Below are 23,356 nucleotides of genomic sequence, written 5' to 3'. Positions count from 1 at the left end.
AGGTAGTACTTCAGTTACTAAATGTGTTATGACAGAATGTAATAGAAGTTTTGTAAAATTTTGAATATAAGCACAAATTCCAAATTACGTAATTTAAAAGAATTACAGTAAATTGCATAAACAAACACATTTATGAATGAGGAAACAATAGTCTAAATCAACAATACTTTCTTTTCTTTTCATCCAAAATAGTAATTTAAAAAAATTGAATTAATTCGGCAGAAGAATATATAATGGAATCAATTGAAATACATTCTATGGATGGAAGAGAAGTATCTGTTTCACGATCTACATTAATTACATACAGCCGAAGAATTAAAGTTATGCTGGAGCCATTTTCGAACGACATACCTATCACCTTTTACTTGCCTTATGCATACGAAAATGTGCAAATGATCGATGAGTAAGTTTTCTCCTTCAATATTTTCGAACTTTATAACATATTATCGGTAATATTATATAGTATCGTCTTTCTATATAGTCTTCTTAAATGCATTTTATATTGTATTTAGGAATATTTATTACTAAATACTAACAGTAAACATTTCTTTCTATGTATATGGTCAGTTCGGAAATTTGAAATTAAAATAATTTGTTAGGTAGGCGTCCATAAATTACGTAAGGTATTTTGGGGTGGGTGGGGGTCAAGGATTTCTTACTCAGGGGTAGGGGGTAATAGATCTCGTCTTACGTAATATATTGTTTTTATTTTTTGATCTCGTTGAGTGGTGGAGTTTTGAATTTGGCGGTTCCTATTAAGAACGCTCGTTGTACTGGCACCATCAGATGTGACGTGATAGAATAATAACGCTAGCAGACTCACTCTCTACACATTTTTTATCATGAGAGAAAGGCCGTGTAGGGGTTTCTCGTTATTTTTTTTATTTGAATAAGTGTACCACTCCTGTGGGTGTATAACACTAAGAATACATAAACCAAAATACATGATACAAAGTAAACATAATATTAGTATTCGATTTTTAGTGAAAACTAAAATGTAAAACTAGAAATTAGAAATAATATTATCTTCCATATTTTTTGAACACTAATTGTAAAAAGTATCAAACAGATGTAAAAGTATCAAACAGTTACTTATTACAAGATTATTAATATGTTGCTGGATATATGTCATTTTATTGCTACTGAAATTGGTATTTATTAGAAATTTTAGGACTGACTAAGAATCACTGTAAATGTTGATAGACAGTTTTGTTTGGTAGTGAAGTGGCCCACTGAACAGCTTGGTAGACAGCATCTTCTTCAGCTTGATATGTGGGAGTATCTTCTAACATATTTTGGGCAAAATATGTCAGTTTGGAGGAAGATACAGATACTTGAGCGGACATGAAGGGGGTTTTTAGACCCATCTGTGTAGATATTAATGTCTGCATGGTTATCCATGGAGGAATGTAGCTGAGGATAACCTTGTTTACAGGGTGATGATCAGAGATAGGGTAATTGCAATATGGTAGCATTTGAACAGCCGTAGATAGGAGTAGACACTGTTGTTGAGCTTTGATGTTTGTAGTTCTGATGTAGTCATGGGCGTAGCCAGGAAGGGGCATGGGTGGGCACGGCCCCCCAGTTAACCTGGTGCCCCTCCCAGAAAATTACAGCCTCTACTAGGCCCCTCCCATAACAAAATCCTGGCTACGCCAGTGGATGTAGTAGTTCAGAACCTTTTCTACAATATATAGTGGCAAATGAAGAAGCTCTTCTAGAATCTGAGAGACATTAGTAGAAACAGTTCTGCAGCACTTTGAAATTCTGATGGCAGATTCTGAAAGACTTTGAAGAGAGAGTACTTTATTTGCTACTGAATTTTTACTAGTTACATGATCCCAGCTAGAGGCCGCGTAAAGTAACATTGGTTGTATTGCCCCATTATATACAGTTTTTTTATAAGCTTTATGATTTAGTTCCCCGGTGTACGTAGCACATTTTATCAGCATGTAGTTTATTTTCTTGGCTTTAGCCAAGATGTAACCAATATGGCAAGAGAATGTGGTTTCTATTTTCTCTTGTTTTATTTTGTATGAAGTTTCTATTTACACGTGCACTAGCTGGTCGATCTGTCGAAGTTTTTTGCGTCCTTTTGTGAAAATTAAAATTAATATAAAAATGAATATTATGATGTTGATTAATGATAATAATAAAAAGATTGTTAATAATTAAAACATGAAGTTCTTAAAATAAATTGTTCATTCGAATTCATTAAAATATAACATAGTCTTTTATAAATAATAGTACATATTAATAATTATATATTTTGGACTTAAAGTTTTTAGGGTTTCATTAAAAAAATTTATTTTCGTTAAAATCTTTCTATAAAATTATGCCTAAATATTACGTAAGATAGGAAAGGGGAGGGGGGGATCAAAGAAAATATTACGGTTTCTTACACCGGGGTGGGTGGGGGTCTAGAATGGCCGAAATCGCCCTTACGTAATTTATGGACGGCCCCTTACACTAGAAAATTACAATTACAGTTAGTTATAGTTGTTTGTATTTTGTTTTCTATTTTCGTTCTATGACCAACTTATTAATAGACTGGCTCTTAATGGGAATGGCCAGATGGCGAGAGTAAGGCATTAGATATCCGAGACACACCAACCATGAAAATTTTTTGGAATTCTTCTTTTTGTGAATTTAAATCCAGGTTACCAATCATTAAACATCCAGCTGTCCATGTATATATATTTATCGAAAATTGTTCTATATTTGTAAAGAATATGTGGATAATTGAGTATATTTTAACAGAAACACAATCGAAAGGTGTGGCGAGGGTAAACCTACTGAACAGTGATAGTTGATAGCAGGTTCCGTCTCATTAAAGAGCTGGTCACCCGGAGATACCCAGGTTTTCTTCACATTTTAAATCATTAGACACAGTTCTCCATTAAAATTCTTTCCTTAATGCACCCACGTGTTGTGTTGCCGTATTCTACCTGACCAAATAAGCGAAACAATGGTATATTTGGTTTGTATAGAACGGAACAGGTCATTACTTTACTTAGATTTTTGATATGGCACCCGTTAATTCTCATTTACAGTTTCATCTAACATTTACAGTATTACTTTACATAATAGCCTCTAACGTAATCAAAAGCATTACTATATTACACGTAACAGTAACGTGTAGACTGCTTATTGTAACCACTTACTGTTGATAATTGTCAATACGGACGAGTCACAAAATGATTAGAAAAAGTGGATTTCACTATACATACCTAAAACCTTCTACCTAATGCCTAGTAATGAAACATTATTATAGTGCTGTAATATTATTAAATATATCATATTGATATATATAATCTGTTGTTAATTGCAATAATTTTCTTATGTATAGATTTATGAAACGAAAATCTCCAAAATTTCACTCATTGAGGCATGCAATAGACGTTTATCGAAGTAGCATTAGATTGGGCATGCGTGATTTAAGTAAATACTGCCGAATTTACATGATCCAACCTTATCAAATTCTAAATGTTTGCACTATTTACGAGTTTGCTTGCGTAAACAGAGAGTATGACTTGCAATTTTATTGTTGGAAGAAATTTAGCAATTATTGGAATGAAGTATTTTTTCAAAACAAAAGGGCTTTGGACTGTGATGAAATTGTGATTCATAGACTCGTCTCTCGTCCTATGTATCGAACTTTGGATGAGATGACTATCTATAGAATTGTTTACGAATGGGCAAGGCGAAGAGTTAACTCGAAAACATCTCTGCGGCAAGTCATGGCTCCGTTCTTACCCAACATCAGATTTCTTACAATGGATGATGGATTTTTAAATTGCTACGTCTATCCGGAACAATTCCTAAGAGAAAAAGAAGTAAACGCCATACAATACTACAAAGCAACCTCTGATTCATCATACATTCCAGACAGCATTTGTAGTAGAGATGTCTTGCGGAGGAATGAAAAATTAATTTCGTGGTACATATATTGTAATCGACGCTCTTGCATTCTCGATAAAGTATTGGACATGAATAACAAGTTTCAGTTCATTTCGAAGATATGGGTCAAGGAAGATTGTTTCCTCATTGGAATTAAACTTCCAATTTCTCATAACAGCGAAGTAGGAATAAGAGTAAAAGTAAAGAATTTTATTGACTGTGATAGTTGGAAAACCCAACAAACCACTTGTGATCAGAACGGAAATGTTAAATTGAATCGAGTCATTTATGTTCAGAAATCTTCTGTAGGTCTATTGATAGCTAAAATTAATGAAGATGACATCGCACAAAGTGATATACGAGTTAGCAATTTGGCAAGTCGTTATGTACGAGATGACATAAATTCCAGAGAAGAAACTGTTGCATTGAGTAACCTTATAGAATACGTATATTGTAACGTAAATCTTTACTTTTGAAGTAGTTTAAAAGAAATTCCGTAGAAAGAAATTTTTCAAAATTCTTTCAACTTCTGCATTTTATTCCTTTGTTTTCTGCTTTTCAAAATGAAAAAAAAAATTGTGAATTAGCATTCCAATATAGTTACATAATAAATAAAAGTAATTTAATGTTTATTTATTAGTTATTTTATTATATCTATTATATTATATCTATTATCTTTTTATTATATCTATTATATTTTATTATTAGTTATTTTATTATATCATTGTAATATTCCCCTACATACAGGGAAACCCTGTATGTAGGGGAATATTACAATGATATTTATTATAATCTTGTAACAATTGCTTATATGATTGAACCGATCAATAATCTTTACCAAAACACTTTTGTCTGACCGACGTCAGAGCCTTACATTCAGTTATTACATGAAAATCATGAAAATTAACACGAGTGCACAATTCACAATAATCCTAACACGGAGCCATCATTCTTCTAAATATATTACATCGCACACAATAACACTGATTGTGTAATGCAAAATAGTCTTTCTGTATTCAAATAAGTTACCGAGCCCCATTCATTAAAAATATCCAAAAACCACATTATATTTATAGTTAGCAGCTCTATCTTTAAACTCATTTAAATAATTATTTGCCAATCTCATTAAAATATCATCAACATCAGTTTCATTTAACATTATAGGATTATTTCGATAACCAAAATTTTGCAACAAGGACACAATTCGATCTCCCCACGCTACTCTTTGAGAGATTAACAACAATTTAGCGGACTTCGTAAATTTACTAACCGACTGTTTGCATAAGGATCTTAAATTATTTTTATTATATTAAAGTAAAGAGGGACCCTTTGGAACTCTAAGTATATAATATACGACAGAATCCATCTTTTTAAAGAGTATAAACGTTTGATAAAATTAATTTGTAAATTATCATCTTTCTCCAATCAAAACCCCAAATCTCGGAACCCATATAACACTACTGACTGAATAAATGACTTGAATAATTTTAATTTATCTTGTCAGCGTAACAATTTACTACATATACAAGCCTTAATAATCTCGTCTGTTCCAATATTCACTTTATGAATATACTTTAAATGCTTTAAAAATCACCCATTAGACTGGAAAATTATACCCAAATACTTATACTCATCACCATCTTCTATTTTACAATTTTGTATAAACCAATTTTAATTTTTAGAATGTTTCCCTCCATTTCGGAATACCATTATTTTAGATTTATCAATATTAACAAAAATTTTTAACTCTTGTAGTGTATATCGGAAAAAGTCAATCATTCTCTGCAGACCTATAGGCAACAACCAAATCATCAGTCAAGATTTTCACCTCCGTTCCCAGAATATCAATGCCCACTAATTCGGAGTCACTACATTTTCTTACAAGAAGATTTAGATATAAATTGAACAATATTGGGGCTCAATACACAACCCTGTTTCACTCCTTTTAACGTGAAAAAAAACATCAGACGTACCCCCTTTACTAGACATACATGCCTCTGTATTAGTATATAACTGAATCAAGAAATTTACAAATTTATAGCTCAAACCAATTGTCAAAAGCTGTCTCCACAAAAGATATCTATCTAAAGAATCAAATGCCGATGTCAAGTCAACGAAAAAAGCATAAAGCTAGCCTGTTTCTTCTTTAAAGACTTTTGAATTAAAGCATATAAAACAAAAATGTTGTCCAATGTTGAGAAACCAGACCGAAACCAACCTGGAAATCCGAGAATACTTCAAACTTATTCAACCAAGTTATCAATCGCTTACATAAAATTTTACAAAAACTTTAGAAATTGTCAGTAGTAATGAAATTGCTCTATAATTATCAGATAAATCTCTAAGCCCCTTTTAAATATAGGAATAATCATACATATACGGCAATCCAAATGGGATAATTCCTGATTGATAAACATTATTAAACAAACCTACCATATATCTAATCAAGCTCGAGAAGTACTTATATAGTTCCACTGGTGGTATACCATCAATACCTGGTGCAGTATCGTTTCCTGCCAATTCACACACAAGTTATATACAGAAATATCCGGTAAATATTTTCTAGAGTGACATTTCCTTGAAAAATAAGCTACCCAATCAAGATCTGCAAGCTCCCTGTATTTTCTCTTAACACAAAATTAATGAATCGCCAGAACTGTTTACTGTCACCAGACGTCAAATTCTTATTAATCTTCTGTTTAAAAAAAAAAGCTTTACAATAAAGAATAGAACTTATTTTGTAGACAATACATACAATATGTGTCTTTGCAATCAGTAATTTCAGACGTAGTTGAGGGATAAGACAATTCCACGGCACTATTTCCCATAGACTATTTAAACGATTCTCGTAGTTTCTTTTTAGATTTGCAATCTAAAACTACGCTAATTGGAAAATGATTACTATCTACTTTATCTAATACAAAAAAACTTGTTACAACAGATAACCGAGTCAACTTAACCAAGGCTAAATCAATTACAGAAAATCCTATTTCACCCACATGAGTATAATCACCTTTAGACACAGATGATCCTCTTCCATTTAAAATTATATATCTCGCATTTTCACAAAGATCCAACACCAATCTTCCACGATTATATCAAGGAAATTATATCAAAAGTACGCAAAATAATTCCAAAAAGAACTAGATTTATATACAATACTTCACAATTCCACGAAAGTACTGTACCTACTCCCAGTCAAGTTAAAATCTTCCATTTTCTTAGAAACTATATTATATTTATAAATTTTGTTATCAATTTTACCGCATTTCTATTATTTAAATAAGTAATTGAAGCTCCCATCCTTTTTTTTTTCCTTCTAGCACAATTATTAACTATTTTCCTTATACCTCTAGTTAGAGGAGGAAGGTCATCCATTATAAATATCCTACTCCCCTTTAATTTAAATGCCGCTCTTCTAATCTTACATTTATCAGCATAGTCCAAAAAACTACAATAAATCAGCCTAGTTCTATTTTTCTGTTGTTGCCCCAATCTATATCACCGCTCTAAACAAACGTGATCTACACTTAATTTATTTCGAAAAAACTCTAATACTACATCTCTAATCTGCAAGTTATCATTTTCCGACTCGGGTAAGCCAGAAATTATTAAATTATTGAGCCTCGAAAAACACTCAAACCGCTCCTGACTTAATGTAAATTCGGCCAATTTATTCTCCAGATCTATTCAATCAACCGATAAAACCTTGCCCGTATCGTATGCAAATATTTTCTCTAAATCCTCAAGTCTTGTTTCTAAATTAACAATAGCTTCGTCCAAATTTTCTACCCAGGTATACATTCTGTCGATTTTAGCAATCATTCCTTCCAATTTAGTATTCTGCTTTCACGTTCTTTAGTTCAGTGATTCTCAAAGTGGAGATCGCGACCCCGAGGGGGTCGTGAAAAATATTTGGGGGTCGCAGAAAAATTGATGACAGATCAATTTTTTTCAAATATTTTATAAATTTACTATGGATTCGTGTTTAGAAATAGTAGAAATAAAAAATGTATAAAATAATTTTTACTTAAATAAATTGCACATATAAATAAAAACAATATGAATATTTTAATACGAGACTAATATAACATTCAAAAATTTGTGCGCTATTCGGGAATCTCCCGAGCTTCCACTCCCAGCCTGAACTGTAATAGAACAACGTTCGGAACCCAGTTTAGCAAGCAAACATTGAATTCTTTTTGACTTAGTGTGAAAACAGAGCATCCACTACTCGCTGAATTAGCAATGGTAGTTCTATTACTGTTTGCAACTACTTATTTATGCGAAATGACATTTTCGGTAATGACCAACATCAAAACAAAGCAGCGCTCTCGTCTTAACAACATAGAAATTGCTATGAGACATGCACTGACTGATGTTAAACCCAGGTTTAATTTATTGTGCCAAAATAAGCAGCCTCATCCATCGCATTAAATTTAAAATATGTTTAACTTGACTAATTCAGTTTACTAATGTCAAAACATATGTACCAAAGATAAGTTATTAATTTTTAATAATACTAAAAATAAATCTGTTATTAAAATTATGAGTGTTTCAATGCAATTAAACAAAAAAAAATGAACTTCTAAATTTAAATTAATCCCCCTCCGGGATGTTTTTCTACACATACGCATTTTTCAGGGGGTCCTTTGAAATTTTTAAGTGCAAAATGGGGGTCGCGGACCAAAAAGTTTCAGAAACACTGCTTTAGTTGAATTCGTAATACAGTCTATTAATTTAAATTTTCTATATTATAGCAGAGAAAGCGGAGAAAAAATGGAAGGTACACAAAGGGATAGATATGAGAGGAAAAAATTAATAAAATTAGCACTGTTAGTGACAGTGGTGTTTCCTATTCTGCCAGAATTTTTACGTATGTGTGTTCTGGCATTAAAGCGTATAACAGAAACTGAACTGAAAGCTGATTTCTGGTTCAGTTTTCTGCCACACAATTTCACGCATGTGTGTTCCTCGCCTTAGACAGGTGATGAAAAACTCGAAAAATTCCACGCAGCCACCCTGTTGGTGAAGCGATAATTTGCGAGCAGCTTATTCGTGTTTAGAGATTTTATACAATCGGTCTCTCGAGCACGATAAAATGTGACTATTGACCGTGTCTAAAAGTAAATAAAGCCTGAGGCAAGTCACGTGATTGGGCCTTCTTCAACGTCCGGTAGAACGTCGAAGTTGTGTTGCCAGTGGTTGGTTAATAGTCGATGCGAAAAACATCGTGTGCATCAGTCACAATCATTTCTGTTCCGAAAAATGTCCAGCGAATATTATAAAGGTTTACATGAATTAAGCAGGCATAAGTATAAGCAAAAATTAATGTTCAACAAGCAAGAACTGCCTGATCCAATGGACGACGATTTAGCAAAAATGTTTGTTTACGCTAACCATTCTGCAACAATGGTACACACACACACACACACACACACACACACACACTACTGGTATTGTTAAAATACATTAACAGCGTTTTGTAAGTTGAACAATAGACAAACTCTTTATATTAAAAAATACAATAAAAGTAGTGATAAACGTTTTTTTTAATTTATTATTTGATGAGTACGTATTGCATGACAAGTAAACCGCGTGTAAAAAATTAATATCACGATAATTATATTTAAATTAAATATTTTCGATTTTTTAAAATTTTCTACTGGGTTTATATATGAAGATAATGCTCCATACAAAATAATTTTGAAGTATATTTTATATATATTGCTTATTGTCTAAAGAGATCCTATGTATAGAATTTTATAAAGGGGCAAAAACTTATATAAATGTTTAAAAAATAATTTAATTAAACTTTAAACGTTCTAGAAAATTAAGCAGTGAATGGCTAGCCAAAGATGGGATTATTGCTCCTAAAAATTAATTTTAATAATAAAAAAAATGAAAGTTTCTTTATCATCAGTTTTGATTTAAATACTGTTTTAAAGTAATATTTACTCTAAAAACCTTAATGTCAGTCAAATGTAAGAACATTTATGCCACTGAAAGAAGCCATATTACATGTATATATCTTCAATACACTATTGTACAGAATACATGTACTGTACAGTACAGTACATTTTAATCAAATATATTAGCTTGAAAGTAATAAATTTAAGTTAAAATTACTTGGAAAAATCCTTGTATGAGCTTGTTACAACATATTTCTATTTCTGCATACATATAGAAGTAACAGGTAATTTTATACAGATGAAACTATATATAATTTGATATTGTAATAATTGTCTAATGTATCGCTTCTCAATTCGGGTATAACTCTATTAAATTACCCCAAATTACAGTTAGAAATTTATTTAAAAGCATCTAAAAATACAAATCTTAGATACATTTTATAAACAAAATTATAACCTACAAGCAACCATCTTTGTATACAATGTATACAGTAGATTTATGTACTTTCATCAATACATAAATTATATTTTTATTACTTTAGTTAATAAGTCGTGAGTGATTGAAATAAGATAGCGTGCAAAATAACGTGGCATTCAAAAATATACTTACGAAGCGAAAGGCATGAAGCAACATTGAAAATTTCAAAATACTAGAATCCATGGGCAAATATGAAACAACACGTACTAAGAGTAAAAGTATGACAAAAATTTTAAAAACATTGTAATAACAAAGCCGGAATAAAGGATATTACTATAAAATTCGTTTGCGTAAAGTGTAAAAAATGCAATAAGATGTGTAAATAAAGTCGTGTTTAAAAATTATTATGAATTATATATATAGTACAAGTCGACAATATGCTTTATAAAGTAAAAGATCGACGCGAAACATGTTCATGTTTCTGGCTCTGAGGTAGAAAATAATCTCTGTGAAATAGATAAACGATAAGAAGGAGTAAAAATACAATTTAATTTATTTAAAGAATTGCAATTAATCACATAAACAAATATTTATTTATGACGAAACAATAGTTTAAATCGACAATAGATTTTTCTCTTCTCATCCAAAAGTGTATTCAATGAAATTTAATTGATTAGGCATGAGAATTTATAATGGTATCGATTCAAATACATTCTGTGGATGGAAGAGAACTATCTGTTTCACGATCAAAGTTACGACGATACAGCCCAAGAATACAATCCATGTTGAAGCCATTTTCGAACAACGTATCTGTCACGTTATACTTGCCTTATGCGTTCGAATATGTGAAGATAATCGATCAGTAAGTTTTCTCTTTGATCATTGAATTTTACAATATATTTAATTTCATTTTAATACACATAATAATAACATGTAGACTTTTCTTCTTGAAATCACTTACACTGTGGTCAGTATATTATGCCTAAAGCTTACTATTTAATCGCTTGCAATGAGGCTGGGGGATACTATAGATTACCACCTATGGAATTTCGGGTGTTTGGGTATATATCTGAACTCAGGGGACCGAGACGAGTTCAACGATACCATACTTTTGGACCGAAAAAAAATGTTATCATACTTTTTTCGGCGATCGCGCGATGATCGGGAGTCATGTCGCTCTCTCCGCTAAGCCTATCGCGTGTTTAACAGACAGTCAGGCAAGTCGGCCATCGCTATCGCGATCGGGAGTCGCGTCGCTTGCCGTTACAATGCATTTTATGCCATTATCTCATCATCTTTATTGATAATTAAACTTTAACAACTTACACATCTACAGAGGATACTGTTGCTTAATGTTCTCGATCAACTTGAAGAAGGGGTCCACATTCTGCTGCTGCGCGTCACGGAGCCACGGATATTCGCACAGATGCAAAGCTAGATGATCATCTCTTATTCCTCCACGGCTGAGTCGCCTTCGCAGTGGTCGCCAGTTAGATTCTATAGTTTGTGTATTGGCACCATCTTCGGGATTTACAAAATTCTCGCTATGATTCACGGTTTGGTGCTCGTATTCATATTCTTCTAATCCACTATATCCTTTCCAAAGATCCGAGATGACTGTAGTTTCGGGTTCCACATGCTTCTGTATGAGAGCAACCAATATTGGTTTGTCTGGGCAGTTTTCAGGTCATATCTGTAATCGATAGTCTCCTTCTCGGTCGATCATGCCCAACAATCATCGTCCATCCACCATCCTGCCACGATTGTATTGTCGACGTCCTAATTTCATTTCATCCACTTCTATTATATGACCGGATCTGCCAATTTTACTTTTTGAATCGTACTGTGCGTCTAATGCATTCATGATGACTTCACGACAGTAATTAAACTAATCTACTACGGTATTCGGAGAGGTCTTTTCATCTTCAAACGACGATTCGTGAATTGCTTTATCTAGTGTCATCTGGTGCGCCCAGCAGTACATTAGAATGATTGCTTTCCGTGGTGAGATTCTGACTCCAACAAACTTAACCCTCCGGGAGACGGCCGTAGTCCGACGTCATGGTTTGCAGACTTTACCGCAAGATGGCGGTACCAGCAACTACGGTGCCGTCTGCATGATAGCATTAAAAAAGTATGGAAACTTAAAAAGTATGATGACTTTCTTATTTTTTGTCTCCGGTCCAAAAGTAGGATACCGTTGAACTCGTCTCGGTTCCCTGAGTTCAAATATATACTCAAATTCCCGAAATTCCATAGGTTGTAATCTATAGTACGCCCTGAGGGAATATTGTAAAAATATAATATTATTAATACATCTTAAAATATTACATTCTGAACCGACCGTAATTCTTATTATTTCAATACATACAGATTTATTAAAAGAGAATCTTCAAAATATCACTCGTTGAATTTTGCGAAGGAGGTTTGTCGAATTAGCAAAAAATGGAGAATAATTAGTTTAACAAATAACTGCCGAAATTACATGACTAATCCCCATCAAATTCCATATGTTTGTGAAATTTACGAGTTTGCTTGCCAAATTGATGACTATAAATTACAATTTTATTGCTGGATGAAATTTAGCGATGATTGGAACACAGTATTTTATCAAAATAAAAACGCTTTGGAATGTGATGAAATTGTGATTCGTAGACTCGTTTCTCGCCCTATATATAAAAATTTGGACGAGATGACTATCTTTACAATTGTTTACGAATGGGCAAGACGTAGAGTTAACTCCAATACATCTCTGCGGCAAATCATGGCTCCATTCTTACCCGACATCCGATTTCTTACAATGGATGATGAATTTTTAAAGGGCTATGTATATCCGAAACAATTCTTAACAAAAGAAGAAGTAAATGCCATTCAACACTACAAAGCAACATCTGACAAATCGATGATTCCAGATAGCATTTGTAGAAAAGATGTCTCGAGGAAGAATGAAGATTTTACTTCTTTGTACGTATATTGTAATCGAAGTTCTTCCACTGTGGAAAAAGAAATGAATATGGAAAAGAAATTCCGGTTTATTTCGGAGATATGGGTCAAAGAAGATTGTTTCCTCGTTAAAATTAAACTCCCAATTTTTCATAGCAGAAATGTAGAAATAGAAATAAAAGTAAGGAATTTTTTCGAAAGCGGTATTTGGAAAACCGAAAAAGAACAAAAAGCTATTTGTGAGAAAAACGGAAAAGTTAAATTGAATCGAGTGTTTTATGTTCAAAAATCTTCTATAGTTCGTGTAATAGCTAAAATTAATGAAGATGACATCCTACGAAGTAACATACGAATTAGTAATTTCGCAAGACGTTATATACTAGATGAAGGAATGGCCATAAGTTCTGCAGAAACCGCTCCACCGAATAAAGAGATAGAATATCTACATTGTAATGCAAAACTTTACTTTTGAAGAAGTTTGAAAACAGTGTTACAGGAAATTTATGTGAAATTTTTATAATTTTCTTTTAATTTTTTACTTTTCATTATGAGCAAAATTTGTAAAAAAAATATGACAATATATTTACCTGTATAAAGAAATAAAATCATTTGATGTAATCTACTTCATTCTACTGCATTATTGTATATACTGTAGTGTAATATTTTTTACTTCGTAAACTTTCGTTACTTCGTAAATGAGTGCGAAAAAATTCACTCGTTAATAAAGGAAAACTGCAAATTTTAATCTAAATTTGGAACATAGCTGTCTTACAGTTTTCTCTTGATATGAGTTTGTTAATATGGCATCTACGGAAGCAAATTAATGCCAAAATTAACAAAAATGCTGAATCAACGATCGTTTCTTGGAAGATTCAATTATTTGTTTTATGAAGAATCCTGTTAACGCTACCCCTTTAAGTGGTGTTTCGTTATCTCGCGAATTGTGAAGACACCAGAAAACAGAACATTTCGAATTTTTCGTTAGTAATTTCTAAGTATATATATATACAGGTATACTTCGAGTTACGTCGTTCTCGGTTATACATCGTTTGTCAAAAAAGTATATGGAAAAATAAAAATTAAGTTTAAGTCATTTTATTCGACTTTACATCCGTCCGCCACAAATATTGAAGACGTAATATCACTAGAAAAGCGTTAAAAGCACATAAAATCATATTAAAATATGTACATTTACAGTAAATGTTAATATAATCACCATAAATCATAGAGAATGAAACATGAAAACATCTGTGTTTCTGTGTTGTCTTATTTAGCGGTCTATAAGTCTCATTATTGGCGTTTTCCACTGTAGTTTCGACTTACGTCGTAACTACACAAGTAAATTCGACTTACGTCGCCTCTCCTGGAACCAATTACCGACGTAAGGCGAGGTCTACCTGTATATATAAAGATTATAATCCGAATATTTAAGGCGATTGCTTGGTTATGTTAAAAATTTCAATTTTACATTTATTTATTTGTTTATTTTTCAACAATCCACACGAGTCATACCGTATTTTCTTGGATTATTCCATTCAACGATCGGAAACTGAGAGCATGCTATTGATTAGTTAGCAAAATTTCAACTGTAAACCTTTCAAAAGTGAATTTAACCGTTTCGTTTTTTTTTTAAATTTTATGTTGTGATTAATTAGAAAAAATTCAGTTCACTGCCATTGATTTCAAACAGTATAAATACACGGTCTTCATCACATCCATATTCGCCATTTACATTGCGAATTACATTATTATAGTTTCTTAAAATTTTATGCCGAATCGTTCTGTAAGTTATATCAATAGCGCAGATTCCTGTAATTAATTTGTGTATTAGGAGAATCAATGCTATTCAATAATGGTGATCGAAATTTTGGTGGAGATAAAGAGGAGTCGTATGTCTTATCTCGAGTCGGTTTTTTAATTAATGATGATTTTACTCGTTATTCGTATTTACGTATTTTTTATAAAACCTATCCCCTCCCCCACAATTAAGGTTTTTGCTTGTGTGTTTGATTTATTAAGATATGCAACGCAATACTTGGGCGATCTGTTTATGGGGATTGCCTTCTTGGAGGTCTTTTTAAGAGTAACTGGCCCCTATATAGGCGTTACAAAAAACGCAGAGAAAACCCGAAAAACTCCAGGTTGCCAGCCCAATCTGGCGATTAGCGAACCCGCGACTGAATTCGCAGTGTTCGGGGAACGGAACCGCTTGGCTTTTAGTGGACCTTAAGCTTTTTGCCATTTTATAACAATTAATAATTTAAAACATTTTTTAAATATAATTTCATAACAGACGGCGCTACAAAAATTGTTATCGTTGTCGGGAAAGTTAAGCAACTTGTCGCTGGATTTTTTTTTCATCGAGGAGATAATTCGCTGAACACTGATACACAGGCTGAGACATCCCGTTTTTCATTTCATCTTTATAAACAGTTAAATTAGTTTCCTGAAGTACAATGTATAATATTTATATGTGCGACAGTGGTCCGTTCGGATATGTCGGGCCCCGTCCCTCACCACCCGGTCGCTCCATTGTGGGCCTGGCCGAACCCATAATGGGCCTTCTTAAAGAGGCCCTCTTAGTGCCCACAGGGCGAAAAGAGTTTAAAAAAAAAAGTGTTCTACAACTTTTAAGAAATAATAAAATTAATTTTGAGTATTTTAAGTTTATTAAGACATTTTAAAAATTTATAGTTTTATTAGAGTTCGTAATTATTGACAAGACTATGCCTTGTTTATAAAATCGTACTGTACTCCTTCGTACCACTAAGCTAACCAGCTTAGATGTATGAAGGAGTACATGTAGGGATTGCAATTTGGCACAGAATAACTCGAACTGTAGACGATCAGTGTGCTCGTAGATTAACATCTGCCTTTGTTGAAGGTATATATGGCCGACTTGCCAGACTGCCTGTTAAACACGCGATAGGCTTAGCGGAGAGAGCGACGCGACTCCCGATCATCGCGCGATCGCTGAAAAAAGTATAACTTTCTTATTTTTTGCCTCCGGCCCAAAAGTAGGGTACCGTTGAACTCGTCTCGGTCCTCTGAGTTCAAATATATACTCAAAGTCCCGAAATTCCATAAGTGGTAATCTATAGTACACCCGCGTCCCCCTAGGCAGATCGCCCAAGTGTTGCGTTGCCATAACTAACTAAACAAACAAACTCTACACACAGGCAGTAGTGCGAGATTTGCTCGTTGGGAAGTTAGAAAAGCGAACGTTTCTATATCGAATTTTGACAAACGAATCTTTGAAAAACCCATTTACCTGTCCCGTGTTATTCCCCACATATTTCTGGTTGCCACGTGCTGACCTTGACCGGTTGACACCGAGATATTTCGTTTCAGCATCGGAACCATTTTGAAAGTAGATGGCACTAGTTGTTATAATTTTCTATTAAAATTAACTTTCAAAATATAATTTCTTTTTTTTTACATTTATTAATATATATATATATATAAAACAATATACAGTAGAGCGTCGATAAGTGGAACGTCGGTAAGTGGAATGACCGGAAAGTGGAACGAATTTCAGTCGGACTGTGTCGTGCTGAATCGAATGTTTTTGATACTAAATTTACTTCTAAAGTATAATTTTCATGTTTTTTATATTCTTTAATATATTTATTTTGTTTGTACAAAATGCAGAAATAATTTTTAACGATACGATAGCCTCGATGATTATTATAAAAATTTTCGTTAGGGTTAAAATCGACAAAAATTCAACACGAAGCGACACGCAACGGAGAAAAATTCAACAGGAAGCGATACGCAACGGAGAAAAATTTGAACATCGGACAGGTTAATGTATTTTTTCGTGCAAAGTCGGAAACTGGAACAAATCATTAACTGGAAGGACCCCAGTCCCCAGTTGGTTCCACTTTTCGACGCTCTACTGTATATACATTATTTGTGCAAAATAAAAAAATAATTTCGGACTATCCAATAGCCAGTATTATTTTTTCAAAACCGAGAAATTTTCGTTCGGGCATTCACAAAAATTCAACCCGGGGCGACACGCTACGAAAAGAAATTTCGAAATTGGATAGGTTAATTGGGTGTACTATAGATTACCCCCTATGGAATTTCAGGACTTTGATTATATATTGGAACTCAGGGGACCGAGACGAGTTCAACGGTGCCCTATTTTTGGACCGGAGACGAAAAATAAAAAAGTTATCATACTTTTTAAGTTATACTTTTTTAATGCTCTCACGAAGACGGTACCATAGTTGCTAGTACTGCCATCTTGCGGTAAAGTCCGCATACCATGACGTCGGATTACGGTCATCTCCAGTAGGGTTAAACACGCGATACGAGAGCGGAGAGAGCGACGCGACTTCCGATCATCGCGCGATCGCCATTTCGGTTAATGTTACTTATGGCAGCGAACATGGCGGCCCGACTGACCTCTCGTATGGGCGCCACTACACGCCGCCATGTGCTAAACTAGTGATCGATTCACGGTAGTTCTTGAACAAAGTAAAAAAAGGGGGAAAACGTCTACTAAAGGCAATTTTAACGGCAAGTGACGGGACTCCCGATCGCGATAGCGAGGCCGACTTAGCGGAGAGCGACGTGACTCCCTATATCGCGCGATCGCCGAAAAAAGTATGATAACTTTTTTATTTTTCGTCTCCGGTCCAAAAGTCACGAGTTCAACGATACCCTATATCGTTGAACTCGTCTCGGTCCCCTCAGTTCAGATATTATATACTCAAAATCCCGAAATTCCATAGGGGTAATCTATAGTATCCCCGTTAATTTTACCGAAAATGCATCGTGGACGACTTCGTAGTCGTGTCCGAGGCTGGCGAAGTTTGAACGATCGCGCTCAAAACCAGCGATACCAAAGAAGATTGGAGAATGAGAACGAGACCTGCTTGAGCGTCAAAGTGATCCCGCTTAGTCGTGAGTCTAAGAGACATAAGAGAGGTTGAGGCTGAAGTTTTAAACGCGAAAACGTGTACGTCGGACGTTCGGCGCCGCTTTCCTGTAAGCCTAAAAGTTTGGCAATGGCGTTGGAAAGTCAGTAGAACCATGCTCGACATTCCAAACGCCGTTGTCAAACTTCTAAGCTTACAGGAAAGCGGCGCTGAACGTCCGACGTACACGTTTTCGTGTTGAAAACTTCGGCCTCAACCTCGCTAATAACTTGGGCCGCAATCTCTATATTAAGGGGGATGAAACCAGGGGAGGGCCGCAATCTCTATATTAAGGGGGATGAAACCAGGGGAGGGCAGGGTTTCCAGAGTTAACGGTAATCAATATTTCCTTCGGAGCCCTAGAGAATAAGTAATAGAAATTTGGCGAAAATCGACCAAAAAGATAAGAACGGAGCGATACAAATACCTGTATTCTAATATACAGGTACTCCTCACTTTACGACCGAGTTCCGTTCCGACGACTACGTCGTTAAGCGAATTGGTCGATAAGCGAGGAACTTGCGCCGGAAATATAGGATCGTTGTAAAATTATAAATTATGCAACAAACTTCAAATTTATTTATAAAAAGACTATTATAGTACGCTATTAGCCTATTATAGTACTATAAGACTATTATAATACGCTTAGTGCGCATGTCACCAATCGCCATTGACTGACACTCAAGCTGAGAAAGGGAATTCCCCGAATTGCAGGTCGAAACTCGATTGGCCGTAAGTGCGAGTGGTCGTTAAGCAGATAGGTCGTAAAGTGAGGAGTACCTGTATATACGTACTCTTTGTAATTTGATCACCTTCTATAATACTCGCTGTGAGAGCGTGTTTGAACTTTCTCACTAACTAAACTAATCTACCATAACCTAGAACAAACCTATCAAAAGCTAACAAACCCTAATCTAATTTACAACTGGGACTAACCGAATTTAGACTAAAAAGAAGACGGAAAATAATAATTAAAATACAATGTTGAAAAGAAGCTATATACTAGCACCTACGGCAAAAAATTAATGCCAAGATTTAACAAAAATGCCATCTTAACGAACGTTTCTTGTGTTTATGCCAAATTCGGTCTGATTCAAATGTTGCAGACATTGTTATAAATTTTCTATCAGAGTACTCTTTCTATGCTCCTAATTACTTCATGTACTGTACACTGTACCCTCTTCATTCAGACTGACAATGATACAGTGCAACCACTGTTATTGTTTCTTATTTGTGGTGGGTACAGTGGCGTAGCGTGGGCGTCAGTTGCCCGGGGAGGAGGAAAATTTCGCCGCCCCCTTATTTAGGTATTTTTACAAGATATTACTTTTTATTGTGAAATTTTGCCGCCCGGGGTGGGCCGCCCCTGCCGTCCCCACTACGCTACGCCACTGGTGGGGTAAGCATGTATTAAGAAAGTAAAATACCAACAAAAGCACAAACAAGGTGCTATCACAAAATAAGTCATTTTTCTGTGCTTTCTGCTGTTGACCTCTCCACATGTAACAACTCGCATAGCCACTAGTGTTGCGCGATACTAGGACGAAGATTGATACTGGTGCAAAAACGTGATCGATACAGAATAATAGTAAGCGATGCTTGGTTTTGAAATTGTAAATGTTAATATAAGTTGGAGCGTTATTCAATTATTTTGTTTTCTGAAGGACCCTGTTAACGCTACCTGTTTAAGTGGTGTTTCATTATTTAGCGGATTGTGAAGACTCCAGAAAACAGGATAATCCCGAATTCATATCTATATGTATAATCGAGACGAGTTGATGATAATAATAATAATAATAATTCTTAATAGATATAACTGTACCATCAGATTACAACATTGGTGCTAAAGAAATTGAAAAATTAAGTAAATATCATCTTTTGAAATCTGAAGTTAGCCGTCTATGGAATACACAGACAACTACCAATAGTAATTGCAGCAACAGGAATAGTAGCAAAAACCATAAAGAAATACATAGATCAATTAGAATCCAACATTGACATCAGCATTCTTCAGAAACAGGCAGCCATACACACATCCCTCATACTCAGTAGAGTGCTTGATAATACTATCTTTGTGGTCAACACACCAGATCCAGTCAAGCATAATATGCAGCAATCTCAAGACATACAGCAATCTTCACACACGCAGCAATTATCAGATAGACATCATTTATCAGTTAATTTAGAGTTACCCAATACGACTGTTGAGACTAGTACACAATGCTCATCTGGAAACCTTTTAAGAAGAGGAAAAGGGAGGAGAAGAGGAACTACTTGCACTTAAAGTGCATCTAATGCAATAAAGGTGTGGAAACAGATACCTTCTTTTCTGTGGGTTACGGGACGAGGTATTTTTTACTCCGATGTAAATCGTGCAGAAATAAAATAATAATAATAATAATAATAATAATCAGTGCAGAGCCCAAACGGTAAGTTGAAAGTTGAAATTTGGTACACAGTTAGGGTACGTCACGAGAACGCACACTAAGAAGGGATTTTTCGAAATTCCTCCACACGGGAGAGGGACAGGATTAAGGCTTAACACTTCCATCAACAATGGAATGTCAAGTAACAATGGAAGTGTCAAGTAACAATGGAAGTGTCAACAATGGAAGTGTTATGTAACAATGGAATTGTTAAGAGAAAGCGACGTGCAAGACGCAGATGCAGTTTTTTTTCGTTTTTGCGGGAAATCGAACATATTTTTACACCATCTAACAATTTTCTAATTAGTCCAGAAACAGGGGGATCCAATTCTTGCATTCTGTGAAAACGGGTAAGGTTGACTATAACGTAATAATCTTAATGTTCGCTATCGTTACTTTTGCCCGAGCAACGCCGGGCCCACCCGCTAGTACTGTAATAATAAAATATTAGAATAAAAGAATTTGGGGTCTTGCTCGTTTATCTTTTGTCGGTCCACTTGTCTCGTCTAGCTTGTCGTTGTGTTTGTTTCTCGCGCTGACTGTCTAGCTGTTAAGTAGTATTAAGAATTTTGATGTTTTTCACGGGATGTCTTCTATTTTCGAACAGTGTTAAAGCGAAAACGTGCTGTACGGGTGTTTCCCCAATTCTCGAACCTTGTTTAGAAATACCGTGTTATAAGAAAAATATTCTGTAATTACAATTTCCTAATTACGTAATTTGAAATGAATTACAATTAATCACGTAAGCAAATGTTTATTACGAAACAATATCTGAACCGACAATAGTTTCTTCTCTTCTCATCCAAAAGTGTATTCAATAAAATTTAATTAATTTGGTATAAGAATTTATAATGCAGTCGATTGAAATACATTATGTGGATGGAAGACAAATATCCGTTTCACGATCAAAGTTTCGTAAGTACAGCCCAAGAATAAAATTAATGTTGAAGCCATATTCGAACAATGTATCTATCACTCTTTACTTGCCTTATGCATACGAAAATATAAAGATAATCGGCGAGTAAGTTTTCTCTTTAATCATTGAATTTTACAATATATTTAATTTTATTTTAATAGTCATAACAATTCCATGTAGACTTTTCTTGAAATCACTTACACTGTTATCAGTACAGACGAGTCCTAAAATGACGACAACAAGTGGATTCGTCTACAGTATATTATGCCTAAAGCTTAATATTTAATCGCTTGCAATGAAGCTTTATTATAGAAATATAAAATTATTAAAGATATGTTAAAATATCACATTCTGATTTAATCTTAATTGTTATGGTCTCCTTATATATAGATTTATGAATGAACAAAAGCCAAAATTTCACTCTTTGAAGCATGCAATAAACGTTTATCGAATGAGCAAAAGATTGAACATAGCTCCTTTAAACGTTTATTGTCGAAGTTATATGAACCATCCTTTTCGAACTCCACATGTTTGTGCAATTTACGAGTTTGCTTGCGAAAATAGAGACCATAGCTTACAATTTTATTGTTGGAAGAAATTTAGCAATGATTGGAACACAGTATTTTATCAAAATAAAAACGCTTTGGACTGTGATGAAATTGTGATTCGTAGACTCGTTTCTCGCCCTATATATAAAAATTTGGACGAGATGACTATATTTAAGATTGTTTGCGAATGGGCAAGACGTAGAGTTAACTCGAACACATCCCTGCGACAAGTCGTAGCTCCGTTCTTACTCAACATCAGATTTCTTACAATGGATGATGAATTTTTAAAGGGCTATGTATATCCGAAACAATTCCTATCAGAAGAAGAAGTAAATTCCATTCAACACTACAAAGTAACATCTGACAAATCAATAATTCCAGATAGCATTTCTAGAAGACATATCTCGAGGAACAATGAAAAACATACTTTTTGGTTTATATATTGTAATCGAAATTCTTTCATTCTCGATCAAGAAATGAATATGGAAAACAAATTCCAGTTCATTTCGGAGATATTTGTTGTAGAAGATTGTTTCCTCACTGGAATTGTACTCCCAATTTCTTATAACAGCGAAGAAAGTATAAGAATAAGCATAAAGAAGTTTATTGACTATAGTAGTTGGAAACCCGAAAAACAACGGAACGTAATTTGTGATCAGAACGGAAACGTTAAATTGAATCGAGTCTTTTATGTACCGAAATCTTCTATAGTTCGTGTGATAGCGAAAATTAATGATGATGATATCGTACGAAGTAACATACGAATTAGTAATTTGGCAAGTCGTTATATACCGGATGAAAGAATAATCATAAATTTCAGAGGAACTACTTCATTGAGTAAAGATATAGAATATCTCTATTGTAATATAAATCTTTATTTTTGAAGAAGTTTAAAAGCAGTCCCAAAGCAAATTTTTTTCAAAATTTCTATAATTTCTTTTTTTAATATTTTAGTTTTCATTATGAGCAAAATTTGCAAAAAAAAATTATGATAATACATAGATTACTTTATATAAGAAATAAAATCATTTGATAGAATCTAGTTTATTCGATTGCACCATTTTATATAGTGTAGTATTTTTTTCGATTGTTTCATAAGTGAAAGAGAAAAAATTTACTCGTTAATAAAGAGAAACGTGCAAATTTAAACGTAAATTTAGAACAAAGCTTAGTCTTTCATTTTTCTCTTGATACAAGTTGGTTAATGTGGCACTTACGGCATACATATGTACTGTACTTGTACTGTACTGTACATATGTATGCCGTACACATCGTGTTTTGCTGGCGGAAAAGAGGGTAAGGGTAAGGAGAAGCAGAAGGAGGGAGAGGAGATAGACAGTAAAAGAAAGTAGGATCCCTTTGAAC

At 34.1% G+C, this 23,356-nt stretch overlaps 2 protein-coding genes across 2 annotated transcripts; both read left to right on the top strand.

Annotated features, from left to right (window-relative positions):
- The first annotated feature begins 164 nt into the window (after positions 1 to 164).
- Positions 165 to 4,376, top strand: LOC136987103 (uncharacterized). Its single transcript, XM_067284773.1, has 2 exons — positions 165 to 403; positions 3,350 to 4,376. The coding sequence occupies exons 1-2, from the start codon at positions 234 to 236 to the stop codon at positions 4,374 to 4,376; spliced, it is 1,197 nt and encodes a 398-aa protein (XP_067140874.1). The 5' UTR covers positions 165 to 233.
- Positions 4,377 to 21,303: 16,927 nt separating this feature from the next.
- Positions 21,304 to 22,945, top strand: LOC136986831 (uncharacterized). Its single transcript, XM_067284452.1, has 2 exons — positions 21,304 to 21,548; positions 21,834 to 22,945. The coding sequence occupies exons 1-2, from the start codon at positions 21,379 to 21,381 to the stop codon at positions 22,873 to 22,875; spliced, it is 1,212 nt and encodes a 403-aa protein (XP_067140553.1). The 5' UTR covers positions 21,304 to 21,378; the 3' UTR covers positions 22,876 to 22,945.
- The last annotated feature ends 411 nt before the right edge of the window (positions 22,946 to 23,356 follow it).

Source organism: Centruroides vittatus, unplaced genomic scaffold (assembly GCF_030686945.1).
Source record: "Centruroides vittatus isolate TY-2023 unplaced genomic scaffold, ASM3068694v2 contig_1215, whole genome shotgun sequence".
NCBI classification, from domain to species: domain Eukaryota; kingdom Metazoa; phylum Arthropoda; class Arachnida; order Scorpiones; family Buthidae; genus Centruroides; species Centruroides vittatus.
Note: the sequence above shows the minus strand (reverse complement) of the source record. Positions and strands in the feature narration are given on the sequence as shown.